This window comes from Lampris incognitus, chromosome 10 (genome assembly GCF_029633865.1).
Source record: "Lampris incognitus isolate fLamInc1 chromosome 10, fLamInc1.hap2, whole genome shotgun sequence".
Classification (NCBI taxonomy): Eukaryota; Metazoa; Chordata; class Actinopteri; order Lampriformes; family Lampridae; genus Lampris; species Lampris incognitus.
This window is the reverse complement of record NC_079220.1, coordinates 54,210,772-54,233,595: the sequence shown is the minus strand read 5'-3', so window position 1 is coordinate 54,233,595 and position 22,824 is coordinate 54,210,772. Positions and strand designations below refer to the sequence as shown.

The 22,824-nt window shown below is 45.9% G+C and overlaps 1 protein-coding gene and 1 long non-coding RNA gene across 3 annotated transcripts in view; one reads left to right on the top strand and one right to left on the bottom strand.

Annotated features, from left to right (window-relative positions):
• Window positions 1-20: 20 nt before the first annotated feature.
• On the bottom strand, window positions 21-1,527 carry LOC130120029 (uncharacterized). The gene is made up of 3 exons (XR_008810870.1): window positions 1,110-1,527; window positions 878-921; window positions 21-715 (listed from the first exon to the last, which is right to left on the bottom strand). It is a non-coding gene; the product is annotated as an uncharacterized LOC130120029 (long non-coding RNA).
• A 456-nt stretch (window positions 1,528-1,983) lies between these two features.
• Window positions 1,984-22,824, top strand: part of LOC130119081 (serine/threonine-protein kinase/endoribonuclease IRE1-like) — a 28,404-nt gene continuing 7,563 nt past the window's right edge. Inside the window, exons 1-9 of one of the 2 annotated variants that reach the window (XM_056287475.1) lie at window positions 1,984-2,247; window positions 10,797-10,942; window positions 13,020-13,053; window positions 13,291-13,363; window positions 13,613-13,685; window positions 16,125-16,247; window positions 19,272-19,373; window positions 19,612-19,873; window positions 22,507-22,585. In XM_056287475.1, coding sequence (XP_056143450.1) covers window positions 2,195-2,247; window positions 10,797-10,942; window positions 13,020-13,053; window positions 13,291-13,363; window positions 13,613-13,685; window positions 16,125-16,247; window positions 19,272-19,373; window positions 19,612-19,873; window positions 22,507-22,585 — 945 coding nt within the window. In that variant the 5' untranslated portion in view covers window positions 1,984-2,194. Of the gene's footprint in view, window positions 2,273-10,796; window positions 10,943-13,019; window positions 13,054-13,290; window positions 13,364-13,612; window positions 13,686-16,124; window positions 16,248-19,271; window positions 19,374-19,611; window positions 19,874-22,506; window positions 22,586-22,824 lie in introns of both variants that reach the window. The other variant, XM_056287477.1, reaches the window with a different exon arrangement.

The window sequence follows — 22,824 nt, the reverse complement described above, 5'->3', positions numbered from 1 at the left end:
AGCTTTCAATAAATGCCAGAATACAAAAACATTTTATTTATACAAAATATTTCAGAAGTTGTAAGTTTAACATTGCTCTTTCAACAGCAGTTGAAAACTAAACAGCTCACTACAAGACTGACAATGCTCCTTTAGTCTGCTGATGCTTTCAGACTATGCAACTACAGCACTAACCATTCATTTTGTCTTTGATATATGCTCAATAATTCAGGTGAGGAAATCCCAGAAAGTTCAATCAGTTCATCTGGCACAAAAGTTTAGGCGGAGAAACATTTTGTCACTCATCTAAGGAACTTCATCAGTCTCAGGCTGATGACTGAGACTGACGAAGTTCCTTAGATGAGCGACGAAATGTTTTCTGACTGGCTGGTGATGAGACTCAGTCAGACTAGCTTCGTCTAGTCAGAAAGGCACGAACTGAGGAAGCCTCTTGGATGAGAGGCGAAACGTCTTCACGGATATATACCAAGTCCAATTGCACTTGATTCAAGTCCTTTGGATAACTATGATCTGGATGAATGAGAACATTCACATTTCTGGGAGAACCATTAATTTTGTTCTGTAGCTGACCTACCAATCAGAGCTAGGTCTCGCAGCCAAAAAAATACAACAGGAGCTCAAATAAAGCCAAGACACAGTTCAACCCCCACATATTAAGTGACGTCATCTTCCATTCTGTAATCAAGTTCGTTTTACAGGACGCACAGCAAGGTACCTGCGGGGGAGACGAGAGAGCACGGTCAGGAATTAGGTATCTTTTTTTTTTTAGAATTGTAGGCGGGCTAGCTCAGATTATAGATGACTTCATTTTAACATTAGGTCACAACTAAGTACATCATTCATAACCCGAAAAACACGCTTGCTCATCTCAACTCACTTATAATAGTTCAAGGTGTCCATTCCCATCGCAGCCATACATACCTGTATGAGGAAAGAGAAGTTTTGAGTCAGTGTTGTGAATGGAGTATACCAAGTGGTTGAGATGGGCAGATCTTAGGTTTATGTCAGATTAAAATTGACTTCATAATATATCAGAAGTCTAACGCAACAATTGACATCATTCATGAACCAAAAGGTTTAAGTTATTTTAGCCCACAGACACCACTTACAGACACGAGTGAGTCTTTCATGCGCCATCTGCAGTCACAAGTCTTTTGCCCACGTGTTCACTTGGTCTTCTCACAGCTCGTATGAGGAGCTTCTTCCACGTTGTTCCCGTGCCAGTTGCTATAAACCAAGACCCCGCTTTCAATATTTCTGATGCTGGATCAACAGAATGTAATAACAACTTACCGGTTTTGTTTTACGGTGCGGCCTACTCGTTCTAGCGCCATGTCGCCTAGTCACATGGTGGCAAATAACTCATTTCTATACGAGTTAGCGATTTCTGGGTTATCAAATGTGACATGACGCCACTACCTGAAACAGCGATATAGATACAAAACAGTAATTTCGACGGCGCATTTACTAATAAACACACGACGACCTCCTCTGAGTATGAGTTCAAACCGCATGCTGACCACTGAACGCGTGACACCGAAAACGGGAAGAAAAAATGTGCGCCGGAAGTTTTAATACCACATCCGGTTCCTCTCACAGCGTCTGATTGGTTCTTCGGCTTCTTCGTCTCTTTTTTTTCTTTTCAGACTTCAAATATACAAACGCGTCAAACAAAGCCAGTATACTCTAAAACAACAGCGTAGGCTAAGAACAGTAAATCAAACACGTCAAAGACAATGAGAACAAAACAAGGAAACAGAAAATGAACATTAAAAAGATAAAATAAAATAGAAAAAAATAAACCACATCCGGTTCCTCTCACAAGCGTCTAATTGGTTCTTCGTTTTCTTCTCTTCTTGTATTTAATGGCGGGTGGCAACGAGCTGATTGGCTTAGAGAGTTTGTGCGATTTACCTCCCTCCAGTCGCGGAGGAAGAGCCGTCTCACAAACCAACCTCCCCCCTCCCCGCCGCCGATCTCAGGAAGAGTCGGGACGAGTTGAAGCCGGAGCGTGAGCGCTAAGGAGCAGCGGGTCTGACGCAACGCCGCGCACAACAGGCCGGGCGCCGTCTGCCTTCCAGCCTCGATGTGACTTGGTCTTTATTCGGTTGTACCCAGCTCCCGTTTTCTATGTAGTTCACGGAGCTCCTGCCGTCCGACCCCCACTGGCCGCCCCGGCTCGAGACGAGACAATATGGACTGGATTGTGAACTGTCGGGCCCTTGCGTGGCTCATTCTTGCGTTGCTTTGCTACGCTAATTCAGGGCATAAGGTAAGGAGGCTAAACGGATAAGCTAGCTAGCTAGCTAGCTCGGTAGGTGTAGGGAAAAACCCCCAGCTGGAAGTAACGCGGTTACACGTTGCCTGTAAGACCATAGACGCGTTCGAACGTGTGCACACGAACGGCACCAGTTCGGCTGCGTACTGGTTTTTGGCTGCCTGTTTTGAGAGGGTGTCAAGGAAGTTGGCTAGCACGCTAGCAGGCAGCATCACCGCTTTGAATAGCCCTTCTAAAGTCACACCAGCCGTCAAACGAGACCGGTTTGTGTGATTTTTTTTCCAAGCCATAACTCAAACTGCCGACTTGGCTCATTCTGACACGTTTTTTAAACGTGGCTTCTTGAGTATCTTGTTCTGCTTAATCTGGGTTCAAACGAGACTCCACAACTGCTGCTTTCATAATGGCTTGCAGTCTCAATCGTTAATGGGTCGGTATAATTAGCAAACGCTAAAGTCACCTTACGAGGTAATAATGGTGCCTGTCAGTGCTGGGTGGTTGAGGTTACCAGTGAAGTGCTTTTCCTGTGGTGCTGCGCATCGGTGGTGGTTGAAAGTGAGCTCTACCCCCCCTTCAGTGTAAAACGCTTTGGGGGTCTAGAAAGGGATTTATAAATGTAGTTCTTCTTGTTATTACTGCTAGTCAAGGGCTGTAGTTGGTGGTTAGATGAAAGCCAAGGCCCGAACCAACCACTGAGTGGAAACCCATATGGTACCAAACTACGAAATGTTAGTGAGCCAGTAGACAAGGTTAACCTGTAAAACTCATTTCAAGTGTCTGGTTCCTCACCTGTTTAGATATAGGTATGTAGTTAGTTGTGTGGTATGGAGTAGTAGTAGTGTAACAAGCCCTTGTACATCATTGTCTGCAAAATCTGTAAGTGTACAATAGTTTATTATTATTATTGTAGCTCCGGGTTCTGTGTGAGAAAATGAGCGTAATAGGAACAGTGAGTCCTTTGTTTTAAACCTTTCTGTTCTCCCCAGGGTAGTGTAAAGAGGGGCTGCGAGAGATTGAGAACTAGGTAGTTGGTTCAGCATTGCCGTTACTGGTAAGGTATAGGAAAGCTCTTCATCTTGCATTATGTCTGTACTTGGCATAATGTGTCCCAATGTCCCTCATAGAAATTAGCAGGCCTCCTAAGAACTTCCACATACCGTATGGTCTTGCTCTACGAGCGATTTTCCAAAGCTATCGTACAAATAAAACAATTGTTCTAGCTGTTAAGCTGTTTATTATTGGGTTCAAATGTTTGCATCACTGTAACTATGTTCTTTTTTTCCACTGCTTTGATGTATACTGAATTCACATTGAACCGGGACAGGTTGTTTTGCTAAAACAAAGTTGTGTGCTTACACTATCTTATCACAAAATGTCAGATTGGCTGTGCATTGACAGTCTGAGTGGTGCCTGGAGTATGAGCTACACGTGACCCCCCCACCCCACCACACACACACACACACACACACACACCCCTACCCAAAGCCAATTCAATCCATACAGAGTCATTGATTGTGAACACAGCAACAGGGAAACCGGCTCAAAACTAGAGGAGTGCACTCAGTAGAGTGCAGCTCTCCGCCAAAAGTACATATCTCCTCTTCTCCGGTGTTCGGACTTGACAACAAACGACCCTTTTTTTCCGCCTACCAGGAGAAGGGAAGTAGATGCACACATGGACAAAAAAGTCAGTGTTTTTCCTGCCATTATAAGACTTTTGCACAGTGCCCAAGTCAGTTGAACGGGAAATATGAAAAAAGTTGTCAATATGCAGCGTCAAGCTAAAAAAGTCTGCCTAATAAAAACATTTTGCCTGTCGGTCTGTGGATGTGCAGCCTCCTAGGTGGACCCTCACACGGAAGTGACCAAGTCTAATATGAAATGGGAGAGATCAGGCTATCCTAATTTCAAAGCCCTTATTAAAAGACCTCAAATGGTTTAACTGTCGCAGTTTTCATGATATAAAATGAATCAAGGGAAATGGCTGCTCTGCTGATTGACTTTCATTCATAAAACAACAGTAAGAAAACATAGCTCAGCCATGGGAAATGTTTTGTTGTAGCTACTGGGATGATTTCCAGCTGTTTTTATAGCAGAGTTTTAACATTGAGACTATGGCAAGGCGAATTATTATTTTTTTGGCTCATCCAGGGTTCCTCCAGTTCTCCTGTGCTGAGATCAGTAGTGAACGATTTGCTGGCTCGCGAAATATGATCGGCTTCTTGTTTACTTCCAAGACTCGTACCTGAATACATAATGTTTTGGTTATGATTCAGTGGGCAGCGACGGACAGCAGAGTTGGTCGAGCGAGCTAGAGAGTGAATGAGGAGAGGGAGCGGTTATAGCGAGGGCAGTATCCACGAGAGGTTCTTCACCATACGCTCATAACTGTGCACAAAACATTTTAGGCTGATGAGTCCAGTAGTTTGTGAGCTGTGGACAGGCACACACACACCTGACCAAATGGATAATCCCCTCCAGGCTACCGCCTAGTGGAGATGATGACTATGCCGAGATCTTGATCGAAGTCTACAACATGTGAAATTTGCAAGCTCTCAGCTTTTGTCTCACTACGGGTTTGCAAATGTGTTAGTTGATACAAACAAAGAGATCAGATGAATATACTTGGGGACGTTTGCTCTACTCATTCACTGAGACCTGTCAGCAGACTCCTGGTTGAAAGTATGGAGGTCTCAGGCCTGACCTTAACACTGTTTGTGTGGGTCTAATTACAATTTCATCGTCACTGTTCAGAAGATCTTCGGTTAAATGAATCTACGGCTAGCTTACATTGTTAGAATGAACCAGCCTTTGTGTTAAGTCATGGGGAAGCTCATTGCCTGTAGACGTAGACAAGTGAGTTTTTTATTATTTGTTTAGTTTGGTATACTATGTTAGTCCCCTTGGGGAAATTCAGATGACACAAACGGAAATGCAGACAGACGAAACATACTTGAGAACTGACAGGAAACAAGATAATTTCTGATACGAAACATACTCAGGAATATTGATAGGTGTCACTTGAACACTTAACCCCTCTCCCTCAGATCACATCAAACTCCTCCCAACTTCGCACCACTGCTTGCTCCGCACATTGCTTGCTTTCGCTAAACACTTGTCTATCGTGATTTTTTTTCCTCTCTTTTTAGGCCATGGGGATATGAGTTAATTGGTTAATCTGTTGTCAGGGATCTATAGTTTTAACCACTACACTTCCGCCTTTTTTTTTTTTTGGTTGGTCATGGTGCTTCACAACAATTTACTTATCATATCTCTGACTTTCTAGTTGACCATGGCAGGTTTAACATGAGAGATCACGGATATGCAAGGGTAGCTACACTGCAGAAATGTTTTTTTTATTTTGGCAACATGATTACACATGTGGAGTGTTTGTGCTCCCTCCGTGATGTGTAGTGACAGAGGGGTAAGTTGCAAATGTTACATGCTTGAGAACTGCCCGGCCTTTGTTTTGCTAGGTGAGCCGCAGGAGGATGTTCGCCGCGAAGACCTTTTAGCCCAGCCAGTAATATTGCCGGTGATAACATGTATTATTTTCACTGTCCCTTTAAGTTGTGGCCTGGCCTCATTACGGAGGGAAAGGAAGAAGCTCAGACCCTACCATGAATTTGGTTTCGCCCAGTTCTGCTGCATTATGTAACTCGCTTATGCAATGTCTGACTTTCCTCCATTAAAAAAACAGTATAGTAGGAGGACAGGGGGGTGGGGGGTGGTGGCTGATGTCCCTCTTCTCTGTGAGACGGTCTTATACAGCTGAACCCCCTCAGTTACTCTGTGCTGCTTTATAACACTCTTCAGTCTCCATGGATATTTCTAGGAAGTTTAAACACTGCAAATGTCCACCATTTGTGTATCAGTTCCCACTCAAAACCAGCCAGCTAACAGATGCTAAAGCAACTTTTGGATTGTGAAACCAAGAGCACGCTGGGGGTTATGATAGGTTGAATGAGCAAACATTAGCCGCTGTTGTTCTAATACAGTTCATGTTGGGGTGCAAATGAGTTTGCTACAGAGTGGGAATAGCCACAGGTGTACGATATTGACATAAGCGCCAGTTTAGACTAATAAAGTACAGCAGGCGAACTATAGGCAAACATGGAAGTCCACACTTTGTGTTAAAAGACCATAAGTTAACAATGTCCTCAGTTTGTGGACTCGTTTCTAAGCTCGGTTTCCTTGCCTTTGGCCACAGTCTATGGCACTCAGTTCTTGCAGTTTAAGCAGAAGAGAACACAGAGAGAAAAACCCTTGAGTGTTTTTCTCTCTGTGTTCTCTTCTGCTTAAACTTGCTGGGGGCCAGACAACAACAGTTTGGCCCCCAGCAAAGCACATGCAGTTTTATACTGTTCCTTTTTAATGGTGCTGAGAAACCGACGGCTGTGCAGTCTGTAGAAAGCCCTAAGTGGCTCGGAGACGGCTCTTGTTTGCACTGCATGCCATGTGCCCAAGCTTGGACTATTGGCTCTTAAGGACTATTTGCATGCGGACTACGAGTTCTTCAACTCCAACCTTTCCTCTCCCAGTCTGTCCAAGCGTTGTAGTAATTATTATGGCTTTGTGATCTGCACAAACACAAAAGGTTAGATTCACTGGCCCCAAAGGCTCTGTTTAGGAGGATTAGGAGATGTTGATCAATAACATTATGGTTCAGCATGAGAATAAAAGACCTGTTGTGACGTCGTTGCAGCTTTTCCCAGTCCTCTGTAAATGGTACACATGGCCATTGTAACTCTAGTTAATGGTCATGGCAATTTGCATATGAAACCAATCGTTGGTTCGGTTGTTAGATAACTGTATTGTTTATAAGGATGGGGGGTACCTGCAGTCAGCTGAGACTGATGAAGTCACTTAGATGAGTGATGAAGCATTTCTCCCGATAAACCTTCTGTGATTTCCTTACCCGCATTATCGAGCATGCGTCAAGACATTTTGAGTTATTTCGGTGAGGATTGCCTTAAACTTGTACGAGCAAATGGCCTGTCTGCTTGAGACCGCTTTGTAACATGTGATTGAGTTCACGGAGGAGGTTCGTCTAGCACAGCACGGGAAGTCAAAATCCGGGCAGCCAAAGTAGTTTGACCTACTTGCTGCACGGACGGCGCCCTCACCAGCAGACAAACAGATGGCAGACACATGCCGGCGATGTGGACAAGTGGGTAAAGAATCTGTCCGACAGACAACTGACCCAGGCGGAGAAAGACATCCTTGCTGAGGGGCTGAATTTTGCCGTCACGCTGAGGCAAATCCCGCTAGTGGAACTGCTCACAGCCACGGAATTGGCGATCCGTAGCAACGACATCACGGACCCGGAAGCGGAGCGACTGCGGATGAAAGTTCCAGCCCGCGTCAGCAATGTGAAGGTGTTGCTGCCCAACATCGGCAGAGACGAGAGGAATGCTCTCATGACTCAGTAAGGCCAATAACGTCATCGTCCTTCCACTGGACAAAGGCAGATGCTCTGTTGTATGAAGCCAGACAGACTATCAGGAGAAAGTTATGACGTTAAGTAGCGACATGAATACTTACGAGCCCCTGAAACGAGACCCGGGCAGCGGTTACAAGAATTGCCAGAGTTTCGTACCATAGATTATACCCAGGGGAAGCTACACCTCGTCTGTATGGTTTACGTAAGAGACCTAAACGGGACGTGCCATTAAGGCCTATTGTTTGTATGATTAACTCTGTGACCAATAACATTTTTACGTTTCCGGCATCTATTAGCCCGTTGGTAGGCAGTAATGAGCATCACGTTCAGAACACTGGATTTTGTGGATAAGGTGAGGGACATCATTATGGAGGCGGATGAAACAATACTTTCTTATGATGTCGTGTCTCTCTTCAAGTGCGTTCCTGTTGATGAAGCAGTGGAGGTAGTACGTATGAAATTACAGGACAACCCCGCCCTTAGCAATAGGACCACCCTTAACACTGACCAAGTGTGTCTGCTCCTGAAGCTGTCTTCACTCCATGTGCTGTGTGTTCCCCAGCCTCACCTGTAGAGGCCAACTTGTATATGGAGGAAGTGGAAAAGAAGGCTCTGATGTCCTATCAAGGGACACCACCCAACCGTTGGTTCAGATTTGTGGACGACACCTGGGTTAAAGTTCACTCTCAGGACGTACCGCATTTCATTGACCACGTTAACTCTGCGGACAACCACATCAAGTCCACCAGGCAGGATGGGAAAAATCAGGTTAGTCCTCTTAGACTGTGAAACTGCAAACTTAAGGTTTGACTCTGATTATCCACTGGAGCGCAAACTAGGAGACATCCGGACGCTGTACCGCCGAGCTGACACAGCGGCCGGGGAAGGGGAGAAATCCCACATTAAACAGGCCCTGGTTAAGTGTGGTTACCCTAACTGGGCGTTTGTCAAAGCCAGGAAGACGCCAAACAGTGCACCAGATGAACAAAGAGAGGGGAAGGACAACAGCTGCCTAAGCGTAAACCAGTGGTGATTCCGTATGTGGCGGGGGTGTCAGAAAAGTTGAGACGCGTATTTTCCAAATCCTGCGTCTCAGTTGCTTTCAAACCCCAAAACGCACCGTGCCAGAAATTGGTCCACCCCAAGGATCGGGTGCCCCAGCACAAACGGAGCAAATGTTAAGTGCCGGGAAGGTTGCCGTGACATCGGGGAAACCGAACAGACGCTGGCCGAGAGGATGGTACAACACAGGAGAGCGGATGTGTCAGACCAGGACTCCACAGTGTACGCCATCTACAGGCCAGGAGACACTGTTACACGGATGAGGATGTGACCATCCTTGACAGGGAGGAACGCTGGTTTGAATGGAGAGTCAGAGGCCATCTATGTGAAGAGGGAACGACCATCCCTGGACCGGGGCGGGGCGGGGCGGGGGGGGGGGCTGAGAGTAAATCTGTCACCATTTTACAATGCTGTGATTGCAACTATTCCCCAATCCTCTGCGAATAGTACACATGGCCATTGTAATCCTAATTAATGTACACGGTAATTTGCATGTGAAACCGATCGTTGGTTTGGGTCGTTATGCCCCTGTGTTGTTTATAAGGGTGGGGGGTGGGGGGGGGATACCTGCAGAGACTGACTTGAGGTCACGTAGATGGGTGATGAAACGTTCCTCTCAAACGTTGCGTCCAGATGAACTAATTCGGCTTTCCGGGACCTGTTATGACTCTGCTTCAAGTCCTCTCTGGACTTTCTTGAGCCTGCTGTAGACTAATAGTTGTCCAAGCTTTTTTAAGACTGCTACAGAGAAGATAAGTCTTTCATTACATTTAATGGGGACTTCACTTTCACCCAAGTATAAAAAAACACCGAAAGTGGTCAGGGAAGTTTCAGCCGCTCCTCGCGGGCTTGGTGGGCAGTCGGAAAGTTCCCCAGTACACTGCCACCCCCGTTGGACCTCTCCATGCGTATCCGTGCCAAAATCAAGATTAAGCCCACGGCTTGGTCATCAAGGGCAATGTTTTTTGAATTTTGTGGCGGATGAGTGTATTTAGCCCGAACTGATGCTGCCTCTCACGAAAGCTTAGTCATGAGGCTGGGTCACATAGGAGGTGTTGTGGTCAGTGTTTCGGTTGGTGCGTGAGTCTGCCGATTCCCCGCCATATCTGAACTTCCCTTGTTTTCCACCATTCTGTAGACTTCCTCCTGCACGCAATGTCTCTCCGTCGAGTTATCTGTCATACTGAAATCAGTCCAAGCCTGCCCACATGTACTTGTCTCCCATTTGTCCGTGTGGGAACACAGTGGGCTGGAGAGAGGAGGGCGCCCACATGGCCAGCTCTGCCCACTATTCATCTGTGCAGTGATAAAAAGTTGAAGCGCTTTTTTACTTTCCTTTGTTTAAAATCTATTGTAAAAGCGCAGCATGCCTCACATGAGTATGCAGAATACACACATGCTCATCATCCCACCTTTTCTTTTGGTGAACTTTGCATCCACTGTTATCTCCCACTCAGAGCTCATCCAGTTATCTGCTTGTGGCCAGGTCTGAAGTCAGCTGGCATCCTAACTCCTCGTTTGCACCTTAACAGCCGTTTTATGGTTTTGACGGGGGGGGGGGGGAGCCAGGGGGAGGGTGTCACTGAAGAGTACTGTAGGCCAGGGCAGTGGTTATCCCCTCAGGGTGTCCCCCTCCTTATTCACTCTCCCAGCAAATTACTGACCATGCCCAGTTAAATAGGCGGCTGGTCTTCTCCATCTGTTGACATTCCTGTTGGGCTATAAAACTTTCCAGGCAGCAGAGCTAAACTTTTCCTTAAGCGTGGTATCAGACTGGATGGATGATTTCGTTAGCTTGCCATGATATCATCAGTGAGGCTAGTTAGATGGCGTCTGAGGTGCCTTGGCCGAGTAGAGACAAGAATAAGCGATGACGAAGGATGAGTGGCCGTAGTGATTTCTCACTGAGTCAGCGTAGGCGTGAACTGACCTGACATTTTCATGCATCTGCCTGGCATTTTGGTGCATTCTGTTTCTTTCCAGTGCTGGGGTGACTGACTGAAACCCCCCTTGTTTCTGTGTTGCTTTCGACCTGCAGGGCTTCTGCAGTGCCAGCACGGTCCTCCTTCCTGAAAGCCTGCTCTTTGTGTCTACACTGGATGGAAACCTGCACGCCGTCAGCAAGCGATCGGGTTCTATCAAATGGACGCTGAAAGAAGGTAAGGGGAGAGGGCTGGAGTCGAGTGTTACTGCCGAGGCACTCGTTTGTTTGTGTGCCTCTCTCTCTCGAGGACCATTTTGACGTTCAGGTTACGACTGCAAGATAAAGTGCTTTTTGTGTGTCGCACACAAAGAAGACAAATGAGATTCCGCTCTTATTTTGAAAGTAAAGACCAGCAAGGTGTTTTGTCGGTTATTTGCATTCTGGTTTATATTAGAAATGACATCGGTGAGGCCCTTTACATCAGCGAAGTGTAGATGAACGTAACTCGCTGGAAACCCAACAGTGTAACTTGTATCAGATGATACAACTCACACTTTAACTACAGCCATAGCAGCCCAGAACGTTAATCTCTGTTTACCCCCCTGCTGGTTACAGTAATGTCAGAGAGTTGTCCTGGCTTCTTCAGCTTGGTTCGTGAATCATTTTCAAGGTACATCACAGTATTTTCCAGATATTTCTGAGTTGTGATAGTGAGCGTTGTTTTGATTGTGTTACACGTGTAGCCGGCTTTTGAGTAAATGCGGTGATATGCCCTTTCTGGCACGGAAACCTGGTAATCATTAACGGTGGGGGTACAATCGGGAGTCAAGGTCGCAGTGGGTCTGCTGTAATAACACACTCACTCCTCTCTAAACCATCTCACTGTATAAGCATCTGGCATGATTAACGTGTTAATGTAGCATGATTGACGTGTTAATGTAGGCACCATTGGCCAATTAACTGCATTAGCGATCTTATGCTGGACAGTTATTGGAAATGTCTGACCTGCATTAACTGAGCAGACCTTTTCAGATGTGACCATGGCAAACCCCGATTAAGTAAACCTAATACCCAAATCGTTGAAAAACATGAACGTAGAAGCTGCCGCCTCCGCATCATCTGTTTCTCCGGCCCAGGTTTTGAATATGAACCTGTTGGGTTCCAGCCAGGCAGCCGTAAAACCTTTAAGCCAGAGGGAGAGCCCAAACCTGTCACTCAGCCCCAGCAAGTGCAGCCAGACTCATCTGCCACAGAAAACAACCACTGGCTTTCCGCCTGTCGCTCCCATTGCCTCGCCTAACACTGACAGTTGCATATGTACCAACCCAAGTCAGTCTTATTCAGTGTGACACAGACTGAGTTTCCGCTGTTCAAGCTGCCCATGCCCCTCTGGGCTGTTGTACATATGATGAAGGATGGTGCGTCCAGGGCTCACAAATCATAGATATTATCTATCTCCCCCCCTTACTGTTGACCTTCACACTGCAAGGAGGTCTTTGTGTATCTTGTAGTGATGTAAATCGAGACCGAACATTTGACTTGTGGCTAAATCCAGATGGTTTTCCGTGATGACTGAGGAGAATCAGTAGGGAAAATTGCAACCGATAGCCAGATTGATTTTAATGTTCAAGTTTTACACATTCTTATCCCAAACACCGACGTAAAAGTAAAAGCGTTGTCACAGGTAAGATTCATTTACCCAGATTACCTCCTTTTTTCAGCATTTTATGTCTGGGTGTTTGGTGAGAGATGGAGTCATCAATCTCTTCAGCATAAAATGACGATGTCGTCGACCATGTGCGAGACCGTACAGTGGGGCGGCATGGCTTAGGAGGTAGAGCGGGGTGTCTAGTAGTCGGAAGGTCGCTGGTTCGATCCCCAATCTCCAGGTTGGCACGGTCCACAACAGCCTCCGCAATCAGTGTGTGAATATGAGGCATACATTATAAAAGCGCTGTGAGTGATCGGGAGACTAGAGAAGCACTATGTAAATGTGCTTTTCTAGTTTACCATTTACAGTATGACCATATGTCTCTTTTTAGATGACCTGCAATATTGTCGTAGTGTTATATAACAGTCTTTACACGTGCGGCTGCATATCTTTCTGGGAATTTATGCAGCGTATTGTATTTGTTAAGATGGCTGTCTCTCACGTCAGCCACAGAAGATTCCATTTTAGTGGGATTTGTGTTGTGTATGGGTGTTTGTAAAAGATATTCATGCTGTGCAGTTGCTCCATGGCTGCTGGTCAGGATTTGCGTTGTAGGTTAATAATCTTGTCACTCCTGTTGTCTAATTGTCTTTGCTGACAGATCCAGTTCTTCAGGTCCCCACACATGTGACAGAGTGAGTATCCTTGAAGTATGTGTAGCGTGTATGTTGTGTATCCCTTCACGGTGTATCCAGCTTCTCCACACGTGAGTGTGAAAGGAAAACTGGTTCGTCTCTCATTACAATGAGGGCTCATTCTTATTGTTTGTAGGAGGATACTGTTAATTCATTCAAACTTTAGGAGCGATGACCTGCTTATCATAATGTGTAAGGCTTCCTTGTGTTCATTACGCCTCTCCTCCCTTTCCCAAGGCCAGCCTTTTTGCCAGACCCTAACGATGGGAGCCTTTACTCCCTTGGAGGCAAGAACAACGAAGGCCTGACGGTAAGAGGAAGCTGCTATATCAAACACACTTTGTTTGCTACCAGCCAAAAAAAACAAACTGATCGGTTTCCTCTATCTAGAGAAAACATATCGCCTCACCACAGATTCAGACGAGTCCTGCAGAAAGTAGTGCATCCCTCTACGTGCACGGATGTGGGTGTGTGATAACACCTACCCAGCATATCACTGTGGGATGTGCAGGACATTTTTTTTTTAATGAAATGTAACTCCATTCTCTGTGTCCTACAGAAATTACCATTCACTATCCCCGAGTTGGTCCAGGCCTCTCCTTGTCGCAGCTCTGATGGCGTGCTGTACATGGGTAAGGCTCGGCTCTGTGTAAGCTACGCTCATGAATGCAGTTAGGTGTGTGTCTTGATAGAGCAACTTTAACTGAGTCGTTTGTTCGTTGCTTTTGTCACCCATTATGAGTTGATGTGCAGTTTGAACAGTGATTGCAGGGGTGGATATTTGTGTTGTCGTGGTAACACACTTCCACATCCACAAATTGATGCAGCACTCCCTCCCAAGTGACTAAATGTTATCTGTCCTGAACAAAAGGACGTTAAACTACATTTCCATTTCACTCTACCTGCAGCCGTAGCCTCTGCTCTTTTGAATTTGCAAGACTAAGAAGGCTAGAGTTAATCTGCTATGGTGACCAAGCCATTGTTTGGAGCCAAACGGTTTGACATTTGCTTCATGATGGTCATTATCAGTCTTACCATTATCAGCCTTCATTCAAATGAAGGCACTGCTGGCACAGAAGAAGTTGCAGATATCCAAAGGTGGGTACGGTGCCTTGCAAAAGCATTCAACCCCTTTGACAGTCATCACTAATTTCTGGATTATAAAAGATGCTCACACATCTGTTCCTGAACAATGTTATGTTTGTGAACCCATAAGCTCTAACAGCATGTTCCCGAAGCCAAAATAAGTTGTGTTTCACTGACTTTTTATTCATATGCTTGCATAAGTATTCAACCCCTTGTGCTGTGAAAGCCCCAAGTTTACACAAATGACAAATTATTCCTCAAACAAACTCAGGTAAACACAATTGAACATAATTAGTGTGCACCTGTAAGATATTAAAGTATTGCTGTCATTTATGGGTATAAAAAGCGCTCTGTGTGACGTTCATTAGCCGGGCATGAACGCCGTCAGAAAATGAAGACAAAGGAGCATAATACTGAAGTAAAAGACAAAGTGATTAAAATGCAGAAGGCAGGAAAGAGATACAAAACAATATCACAGTGTTTGGATGTCCCACGGAATACTGTTGGATCCATTGTCAGAAAGTGGACGCTGTATCACACCACCCACACACTTTGTAGGACAGGCCATCCCTCAAAGCTAAGTGTCCGAGCAAGACGTGGGCTGGTGAGGAAAGCCACAGATGATCCTGCAGTCACTTTGGAGGAGCTCCAGAGGTCAGTGGCTGAAACTGGGATAAATGTGCATGAGTCAACCATATCACAGGCTCTCCATAAATCTGGCCTGTATGGGAGGGTGGCAAGAAAGACGCTGTTTGCTTTCATGCTTGGAGTTTGCTACCAAGCATGAGAGAGACCTGGTTAGGATGTGGGTAAAGGTTTTGTGGTCAGATGAGATGAAAGATGAGCTTGTTGAATAAAACTCAAAGAATTACCTGTGGCGCAAACCTAACACTGCTCCTGCCCTAAAAGACAGCCTCCCTACAGTGAAGCATGGCGGCGGCAGCATAATGCTGTGGGGTTGCTTTTCATCTGCAGGCACCGGGAACCTTGTTCATACTGAGGGAAGAGTTGATGGAGCTAAATACAGGGACATACTGGAAGAAAACCTGTTGCAGTCTGCCATAAAACTGAAGCTTGGGAGAAGGTTCACCTCCCAGCAGAACAATGATCCTAAGCACAAGGCTAAAGCAACAGTGGCATGGCTCGGCAACAAAAAGGTGAACGTTTTAGAGTGGCCAAGTCAAAAGTCCGGACCTCAAAACCATTGAAAATTTGTGGCACAGACTGAAAATCGCAGCCCAGAGGCGCCATCCCACCACCCTGCAAGACCTGTACAAATTCTGCCAAGAAGAATGGGTAAAAATTACTCCAGAACAATGTGCAAAGCTTGTACATACTTACCCCAAGAAAATCGTGGCTGTTATTGCAGTAAAAGGGTACCCCACAAAGTATTGGTATGTGGGGGTTGAATACTTATGATATTTACACTATATTTTAGTTTTTAATTTATTCTAAAAAAGATCAGTGAAACAGAACTTATTTTGGCTTTGGGAACATGCTGTTAGAGCTTATGGGTTCACAAAAATAATATTGTTCAGGAACAGATGTGTGAGTATCTTTTGTAATCCAGAAATTAGTGATGACTGTCAAGGGGGTTGAATACTTTTGCAAGGCACTGTAAATCCTACAGGCTTAAAACATTATTCCTCATAGCTGGGTACAGTGTTGTGCAAGACAAATGACAATCAGTCCATCTCGGGTGAAGTAAACGGTGCGAGTTTGAGGAAGTGCTCAGTCTCTACCACCCTCCCATCCGGGTGAGGTTAACTGAAGAAAAGACATTGTTTTCGTAATCTGTAGGCTTTTATGGACAACCGTCAAATGTTATTAGTGAGTTATTTCTGCCACTCCCTACCCCAACAGAAATTGGAGATGCTGCAGAGACGTCATGACCAAGATGTTAAAGAGTGTGTGTGTGTGTGTGTGTGTGTGTGTGTGTGTGTGTGTGTGTGTGTGTGTACGCGCGCACCTCCCCACTTGTGCAGGTAAGAAGCAGGACCTATGGTATGTAGTGGACATGTTGACCGGAGAGAAGCAGCAGACCCTGACCTCCTCCTTTGCCGAGATGCTCTGTCCCTCCTCCTCTCTTCTCTACCTGGGACGCACAGGTAGACAAAATGCTATGCAGAAGCACAAACCCAGGCTTAATTTGGCACAAACAAAAATAAAAGTTGATGTACCAGTTCTCACTCCATTGTAGACACATGTCCATTTTATCATTTATCCAGGCTGACCCTAACAAACATCATGGTTGAGTTGTCTAGTAGGTGTCACCTGTTTGTGTTTTAGCCCCTCTCAGTTAATTAAGACTAAGCTGACTTAGTCTGCTTAACCAAATATTTTATTTGCATTGAATTATCTTATCCCCATGTTGTTGCCAAACATTCATTTCTTTCCTGTTCTTGCTTTGCCTGTGTATGTTCCTGTCTCCAACCCCCACCCACAACACCTGCACAGGCTTCCCTCTGCACCCTGTGTCCTTAATGCCTGTGGGGGCAGGAATAGTAATGAGAGACGAGGAACAAGGGAACAAGAGCCTCCCAAGTGACACTTAATGTAAAATGTGGGCTAAGAGTTAATGCAAAGCCTCTGTTTTCTTGTATACAATATCTTCTAGTGCAAGAGTTCTCCTTCCCCCACATCCTGGATTTCTCTCCCTTTGAGGCGGGAGAAATTGAACACTACTATCTGTGCTGTCTTCATTTGCTGCCTTAGGTGCTGGCGTGTCAGGCCTTTTTGATATTCAAAGGAGTTGAATCAAGTGCAACTGGACTTGGTATATATCCGTGAAGACGTTTCGCCTCTCATCCAAGAGGCTTCCTCAGTTCGTGCCTTTCTGACTAGACCAAGCTAGTCTGACTGGCTGGTGATGAGACTCAGAATTTATCCTCTTTGGAGTCGTTGTCAGAGCTATAGATGTTCGTGGCTCTTTGTGTACCGATGTTTGGCCGCGCCCGTCGCTAACAGAGCCATAGATATGAGTGGCTCTTTTGTGTACTGATGTTATCGGAGCTATTGATATGCGTGGCTCTCCTGTGCTCTGATGTCCAGCTGCGCCCGTCGCCATCGGAGCTGTTGATTTGCATTTGTTTAGCAGCGACAGTCGTTGGGGGTGTTAGTTTCGACTTCATTATTCAGTGGTCATGAGAGTCGTTTTGGAGCCGTTAGTGACCGACTGTTGTTCTTGGAGGCTAGGCTTCTTGAGTCTCCTGGGTAGAGATGAAAGGACGTCATTTAAGTGGGAGATAGGTGGTGTCACAGACCTCCTCCTCTGTTGAGGGATGGTTTTTCCAGTTTCACATAGATGGCTTCCTTCACAACACGGCTGTGCAATGGGCTCACCAGTATCGCCCATTGTGGCCAATTTATATATGTAAGAAGTAGAACACAGGGCCCTGAACTCCTTCAGAGGAACACCTCTGAGCCACTGGTTCAGATATGTGGACGACACATGGGTCAAAATCCAAACACAAGAGGTGCAAGCGTTTACCAAACACATCAACTCAGTGGACAAGAACATTAAGTTCACAAGGGAAGACGTAAAGAACAACAGTTTGCCCTTCTTGGACTGTGACGTCCACATTGGAGAAGACAGGAACCTCCACATTGGGGTTTACAGGAAACCTACACACACAGACCAATATCTACTTTTCGACTCACACCACCCACTGGAACACAAACTGAGCGTCATCAGAACTCTGCAACACAGAGCTGACAATGTGCCCAGCAGCACTCAGGCCCAACGGGAAGAACACAAACACCTGAGGGGAGCTTTAAAAACCTGCGGCTACCCCAGTTGGACCTTTGTGAAAACTGCAACACGTTCCAAAAAGACCAACCAGGTGAGCGATGAGGAGAAAAGGAACAGAAGGAAGAGCACAGTTATCCCATATGTTTCTGGGGTCTCAGAGAAACTCAGGACAAACCCAGCAACCCACTCCGACAAAGACTGGTTCATCCCAAAGACCGTGTACCACACACCCGGAAAAGCAATCTGGTGTATGCTGTACAATGCAATGAGGATTGCACTGACCTATACATAGGAGAAACCAAACAACCACTACACAAACGGATGGCCCAACACAGAAGGCCAAACTCCTCAGGACAAGACTCAGCAGTCTATCTACACCTAAAGGAGAAGACACACTCCTTCGAGGACAGCAACGTACACATTTTGGACAGAGAAGATAGATGGTTTGAAAGAGGGGTGAAGGAAGCCATCTATGCGAAACTGGAAAAACCATCCATCAACAGAGGAGGAGGTCTGTGACACCACCTATCTCCCACTTACAATGCCGTCCTTTCATCTCTACCCAGAAGACTCAAGAAGCCTAGCCTCCAAGAACAACAGTCGCTCACTAACGGCTCCAACGACTCTCATGACCACTGAATAATGAAGTCGAAACTAACACCCCCAACGGCCGTCGCTGCTAAACAAATGCAAATCAATAGCTCCAATGGCGACAGGCGCGGCTGGACATCGGAGCACAAAAGAGCCACTCATATCTATGGCTCTGTTAGCGACGGGCGCGGCCAAACATCGGTACACAAAGAGCCACGAACATCTATAGCTCTGACAACGACTCCAAAGAGGATAAATATCTGAGTCTCATCACCAGCCAGTCAGACTAGCTTGGTCTAGTCAGAAAGGCACGAACTGAGGAAGCCTCTTGGATGAGAGGCGAAACGTCTTCACGGATATATACCAAGTCCAGTAGCACTTGATTCAACTCCTTTGGATAACCATGACCTGGATGAATGAGAACATTCACAGACCTTTTTGATATTGATGACATGCTGACTCTCATTTAGGAAGAGACATAGTATGTCAAGTGACATAAGGCTACGCTGTAGCGCTGTAAAGCACAGATGAGTGATTTTTGGTTGTCAGGGACTGTGATCATTGGGCGGTGTTCACCAGGAAATTTGCACTCGGCATATTTAGATACCCGAGCGCCTCACAAAACTTGATTCCATTTTAGTTTGTTTTTTCTTTCCGTGCATGTTGCATAAAGAAATCAGTTTAGTGTCAGTTCAAATAAAGCTGAATTTTGCAGTCTCCCATACAGCAGCGTTTAATATCCTGTGTGACCATGATATTCACCTGTCTTCATTGATCTACTCCCCTGTAGAGTACACCATCACCATGTATGACACCAAGAGCCGAGAATTGCGCTGGAATGCCACCTATTCTGACTATGCCTCCACCCTACCAGATGATGACACCAAATACAGTAAGACACGGTTGACACATACTATTATTTAGCCTCTAACACATCACTAACCAAATGCAATAACATCAGGCAGTGTGTCTAATGTGTTTTCAGTCCAAACTCTTGTTCTACTTAAATACAGGTCGGTCAGTGTTTCACTGCAAGTGGATAAGAGAGTCAAATATTTTCAAACATAGAAAATCTTATTGTGTCTTGGACTTTTCACACTTAAACTGGCTTCTACTAACTCTCCTCTCAGAGATGGCTCATTTTGTGTCCGACGGCGACGGCCTTGTTGTGACTGTGGACAGTGAGTCCGGTGATGTCCAGTGGGTCCAGAAGTACAACGCTCCGGTGGTGGCCGTATACATCTGGCAGCGGGAGGGCCTCCGAAAAATTCCCCACACCAACGTTGCCGTAGAGACCCTGCGCTACCTTACCTTCACGTCTGGAGAGATGGGCCGCATCACCCAGTGGAAATACCCTTTTCCCAAAGAGAAGAAGCCTAAAAACAAGCTCATGTAAGTAAGCACGCCGAGTCACCATTACTGATAGTAATTGTTCAAGTCGTGGTATGTGAGGCTTTTTGGTGTGATTTTTATTTGGATACACTTTATGTACAAGGTGAAAACTCAAGATTCACCAATAGTTTGTACAAACCTGTGGCTCGGGGTCAAAACAGACACGGGAAGACGGGAGAAAATAATCCTGTTTTATTGTCAGCCATACCAACATGTACCCTGGCTCTGCCAAATGATGGAGGCTAAGCAGGTGTGGGCTTGGTTAGTACTTGGATGGGAGACCTCCCGGGAAAACTGAGTTGCTGCCGGAAGTGGTGGTGTAGAGGGCAGTCTTCCCTCTGGTGCTAATAAAAACAACAAATGTCAAATCCCAATGCCCCAGTGCAGTGACGGGGACGATGTGCTCTAGAAGATCCCGTCCTTCTGATGAGACGTTAAAACTGAGGTCCTGACTCACTGTGGTCATTAAAGATCCCATGGCACTTACCACAACGAGTAGGAGGTTCCCCGGTGTCCTTGCAAAATTCCCAGCCTGGCTCTCTCCATCTGGCCACGTGATCATCCCCCCATGTAATTGGCTCAATGATTCCTCCTTCTCCACCTCAAGCTGATGTGTGGTGAGCGTTCTGGTGCAAAATGGCTGCCGTGCATCACCCATGTGGGTGCTACACATTGGTGGTGGTTGAGGTGAGTTACCCCCTTCAATGTGAAGCACGTTGGGTGTCTAGAAAAGTGCTATATAAATGTAATTGTCATTATTATTACGATACAAGTGTGCTCATGTCCGTAGCTGCAGGGGTTAAGACAGTGGTTCTCAGTCAGTATATTGCAGCTTGGTCGATTTCCCAGAACAGAAAGTTGAGCAATCTCAGAGTCAGATATTAGCTATCCCCTGAAAACGAAGTTCATCTTTTTCCTTTGACATGTCATTGCAGCATTTGGTTTTTAATGTGGAGATTGTCTGATGCAAAGTTCGTTCGAAAGAGAGACATTCTGTTGTGGTTACCGCTCATAAGTCATTATACTCTTGAAAAGACATTCGTTCTGCCTGTGGAATCCTCCGGAGGTAGTGTGGCACAGAGTAAGACACGTTTTGATGTCACAAGAAGAAACACATTTGATCTTGAACGCCGTCCAGGGAACAAGCATCAACCGAACCCCATCTCATGCGTGTTTAGCCCTTTTGAGCGTTTGCATCATAGGATCCTGCAATCACTGAGGGGTGAATTAAAGAAAGGCCTTTATTGTGTGGTTGCCAAAGGTGGAGATAGTGTCTAGACATGCAGCGTCTGATGGGTCGGTAAAGAAGTAGTTGCAGATGGTCTCTCAGCCCTGGTTTCATACTTAGTTCTTTTTTAAAAGTGTCTCTCGACACCTGGTTTCAGTGGAATAGAGAAACGGAACTTCCTGGGTATGTTGTGAAAGACGGTTTTTCTTTTTCTATACAGCTGTTTATAAAGTTATAACCTGCCATGCCAGATGGTTTGTTACACAGAACCATCTGAGAAGTCGGCCTTGGAAACTGTTTTGGAAAAGGGCAGCCACTTAAAAAACATATACTCGGCAGATTATTGGATGAACCATCTGTCTATCACTGAATCCAAATCTTACTAAAACAAGTCAGAGAAGAGTGAAAACGGCTTTTCAGTCGAGAAAAGCCTTTAGTGCCATCATTTGCTCTTCTTTCAATGAAGAAATACTCGCCGGTTCTGATAACTGATGCTGTGGTAGCAGCTATGCTAACCTCTGTAGGAGCTGCCATTGTTGTTTTCAAACGAACAGTTGCTTCTCGCTGTCATCATGACTAACCCACACCCGTAGCTGTTAGTAGTTCCTCGTGGGACACTGACTGGTCCGAACCACCGCGGTTCAGCCACAAGTGCATAACTTGGAAGCCTGACAAGATGATCCGCGCGTGATCTCACGAGTCCAGCTGCCTCGCAAGGTAAATGAAGTCGGGGCACCTATGAAAATGTGACTACTTTGAATATTTGTCAAATATAAAGCTTTTGGGCGTCCAGGTGGTGTGGCGGTCTATTCTGTTGCCTACCAACATGGGGATCGCCGGTTCGAATCCCTGTATTACCTCCGGCTTGGTCAGAGGTCCCTACAGATACAGTTGGCCGTGTCTGTGGGTGGGAAGCTGGAGTGAGTTACCCCCTTGAGTGTGAAGTGCTTTGGGTGTCTAGAAAAGTGCTATAGAAATGTAGTGATGATGATGATGATGATGTGGGTATGTGTCCTGGTCGCTGCACTAGCACCTCCTCTGGTCAGTCGGGGCACCTGTTCGCGCGAGGGGGGGGGGCTGGGGGAAATAGCGTGATCCTCCCACGCACTACGTCTCCCTGGCGAAACTCCTCACTGTCAGGTGAAAGAAGCGGCTGGCGACTCCACGTGTATGGGAGGAGGCATGTGGTAGTCTGCAGCCCTCCCCGGATCAGCAGAGGGGGAGGAGCAGCGACCGGGACAGCACGGAAGAGTGGAGTGATTGGCCAAGTATAGTCGGGGAGAAAAAGGGGGATTAAATAAAATAAGTAGATATATTTAAGCTTTTTTTCTAATGCCTCATGAAAGACCTCTATTCCCACAAATGGGCAAATGTTTATTATGATTATTTTTTCTTCTTCTTCCAGGTCAACCCTGTATGTGGGTAACTATTCCGCAAGTCTTTACGCCTCTCCCTCCCTGGTGCATGATGGAGTCACTGTGGTGGTGAGCAACAGTTCCACATTTCTATTCAGCTGCTGCACAAGCTTTCAGAATCCCAGATCTTAACGAAACAGATGTTCATGGGATAAACTGAGATTCGCCTGTCAGGCAACAGGACAAATGGTAGAAAGTCAGCACGACCCTGTTTGTGGGATGTACTGATGGGTTTATCTCGCCTCAGCCAAGGTCACCCCATCTCTCTAATCTCGCTGCATGGAATAATAGTTCAGCTCTCTAGGGAG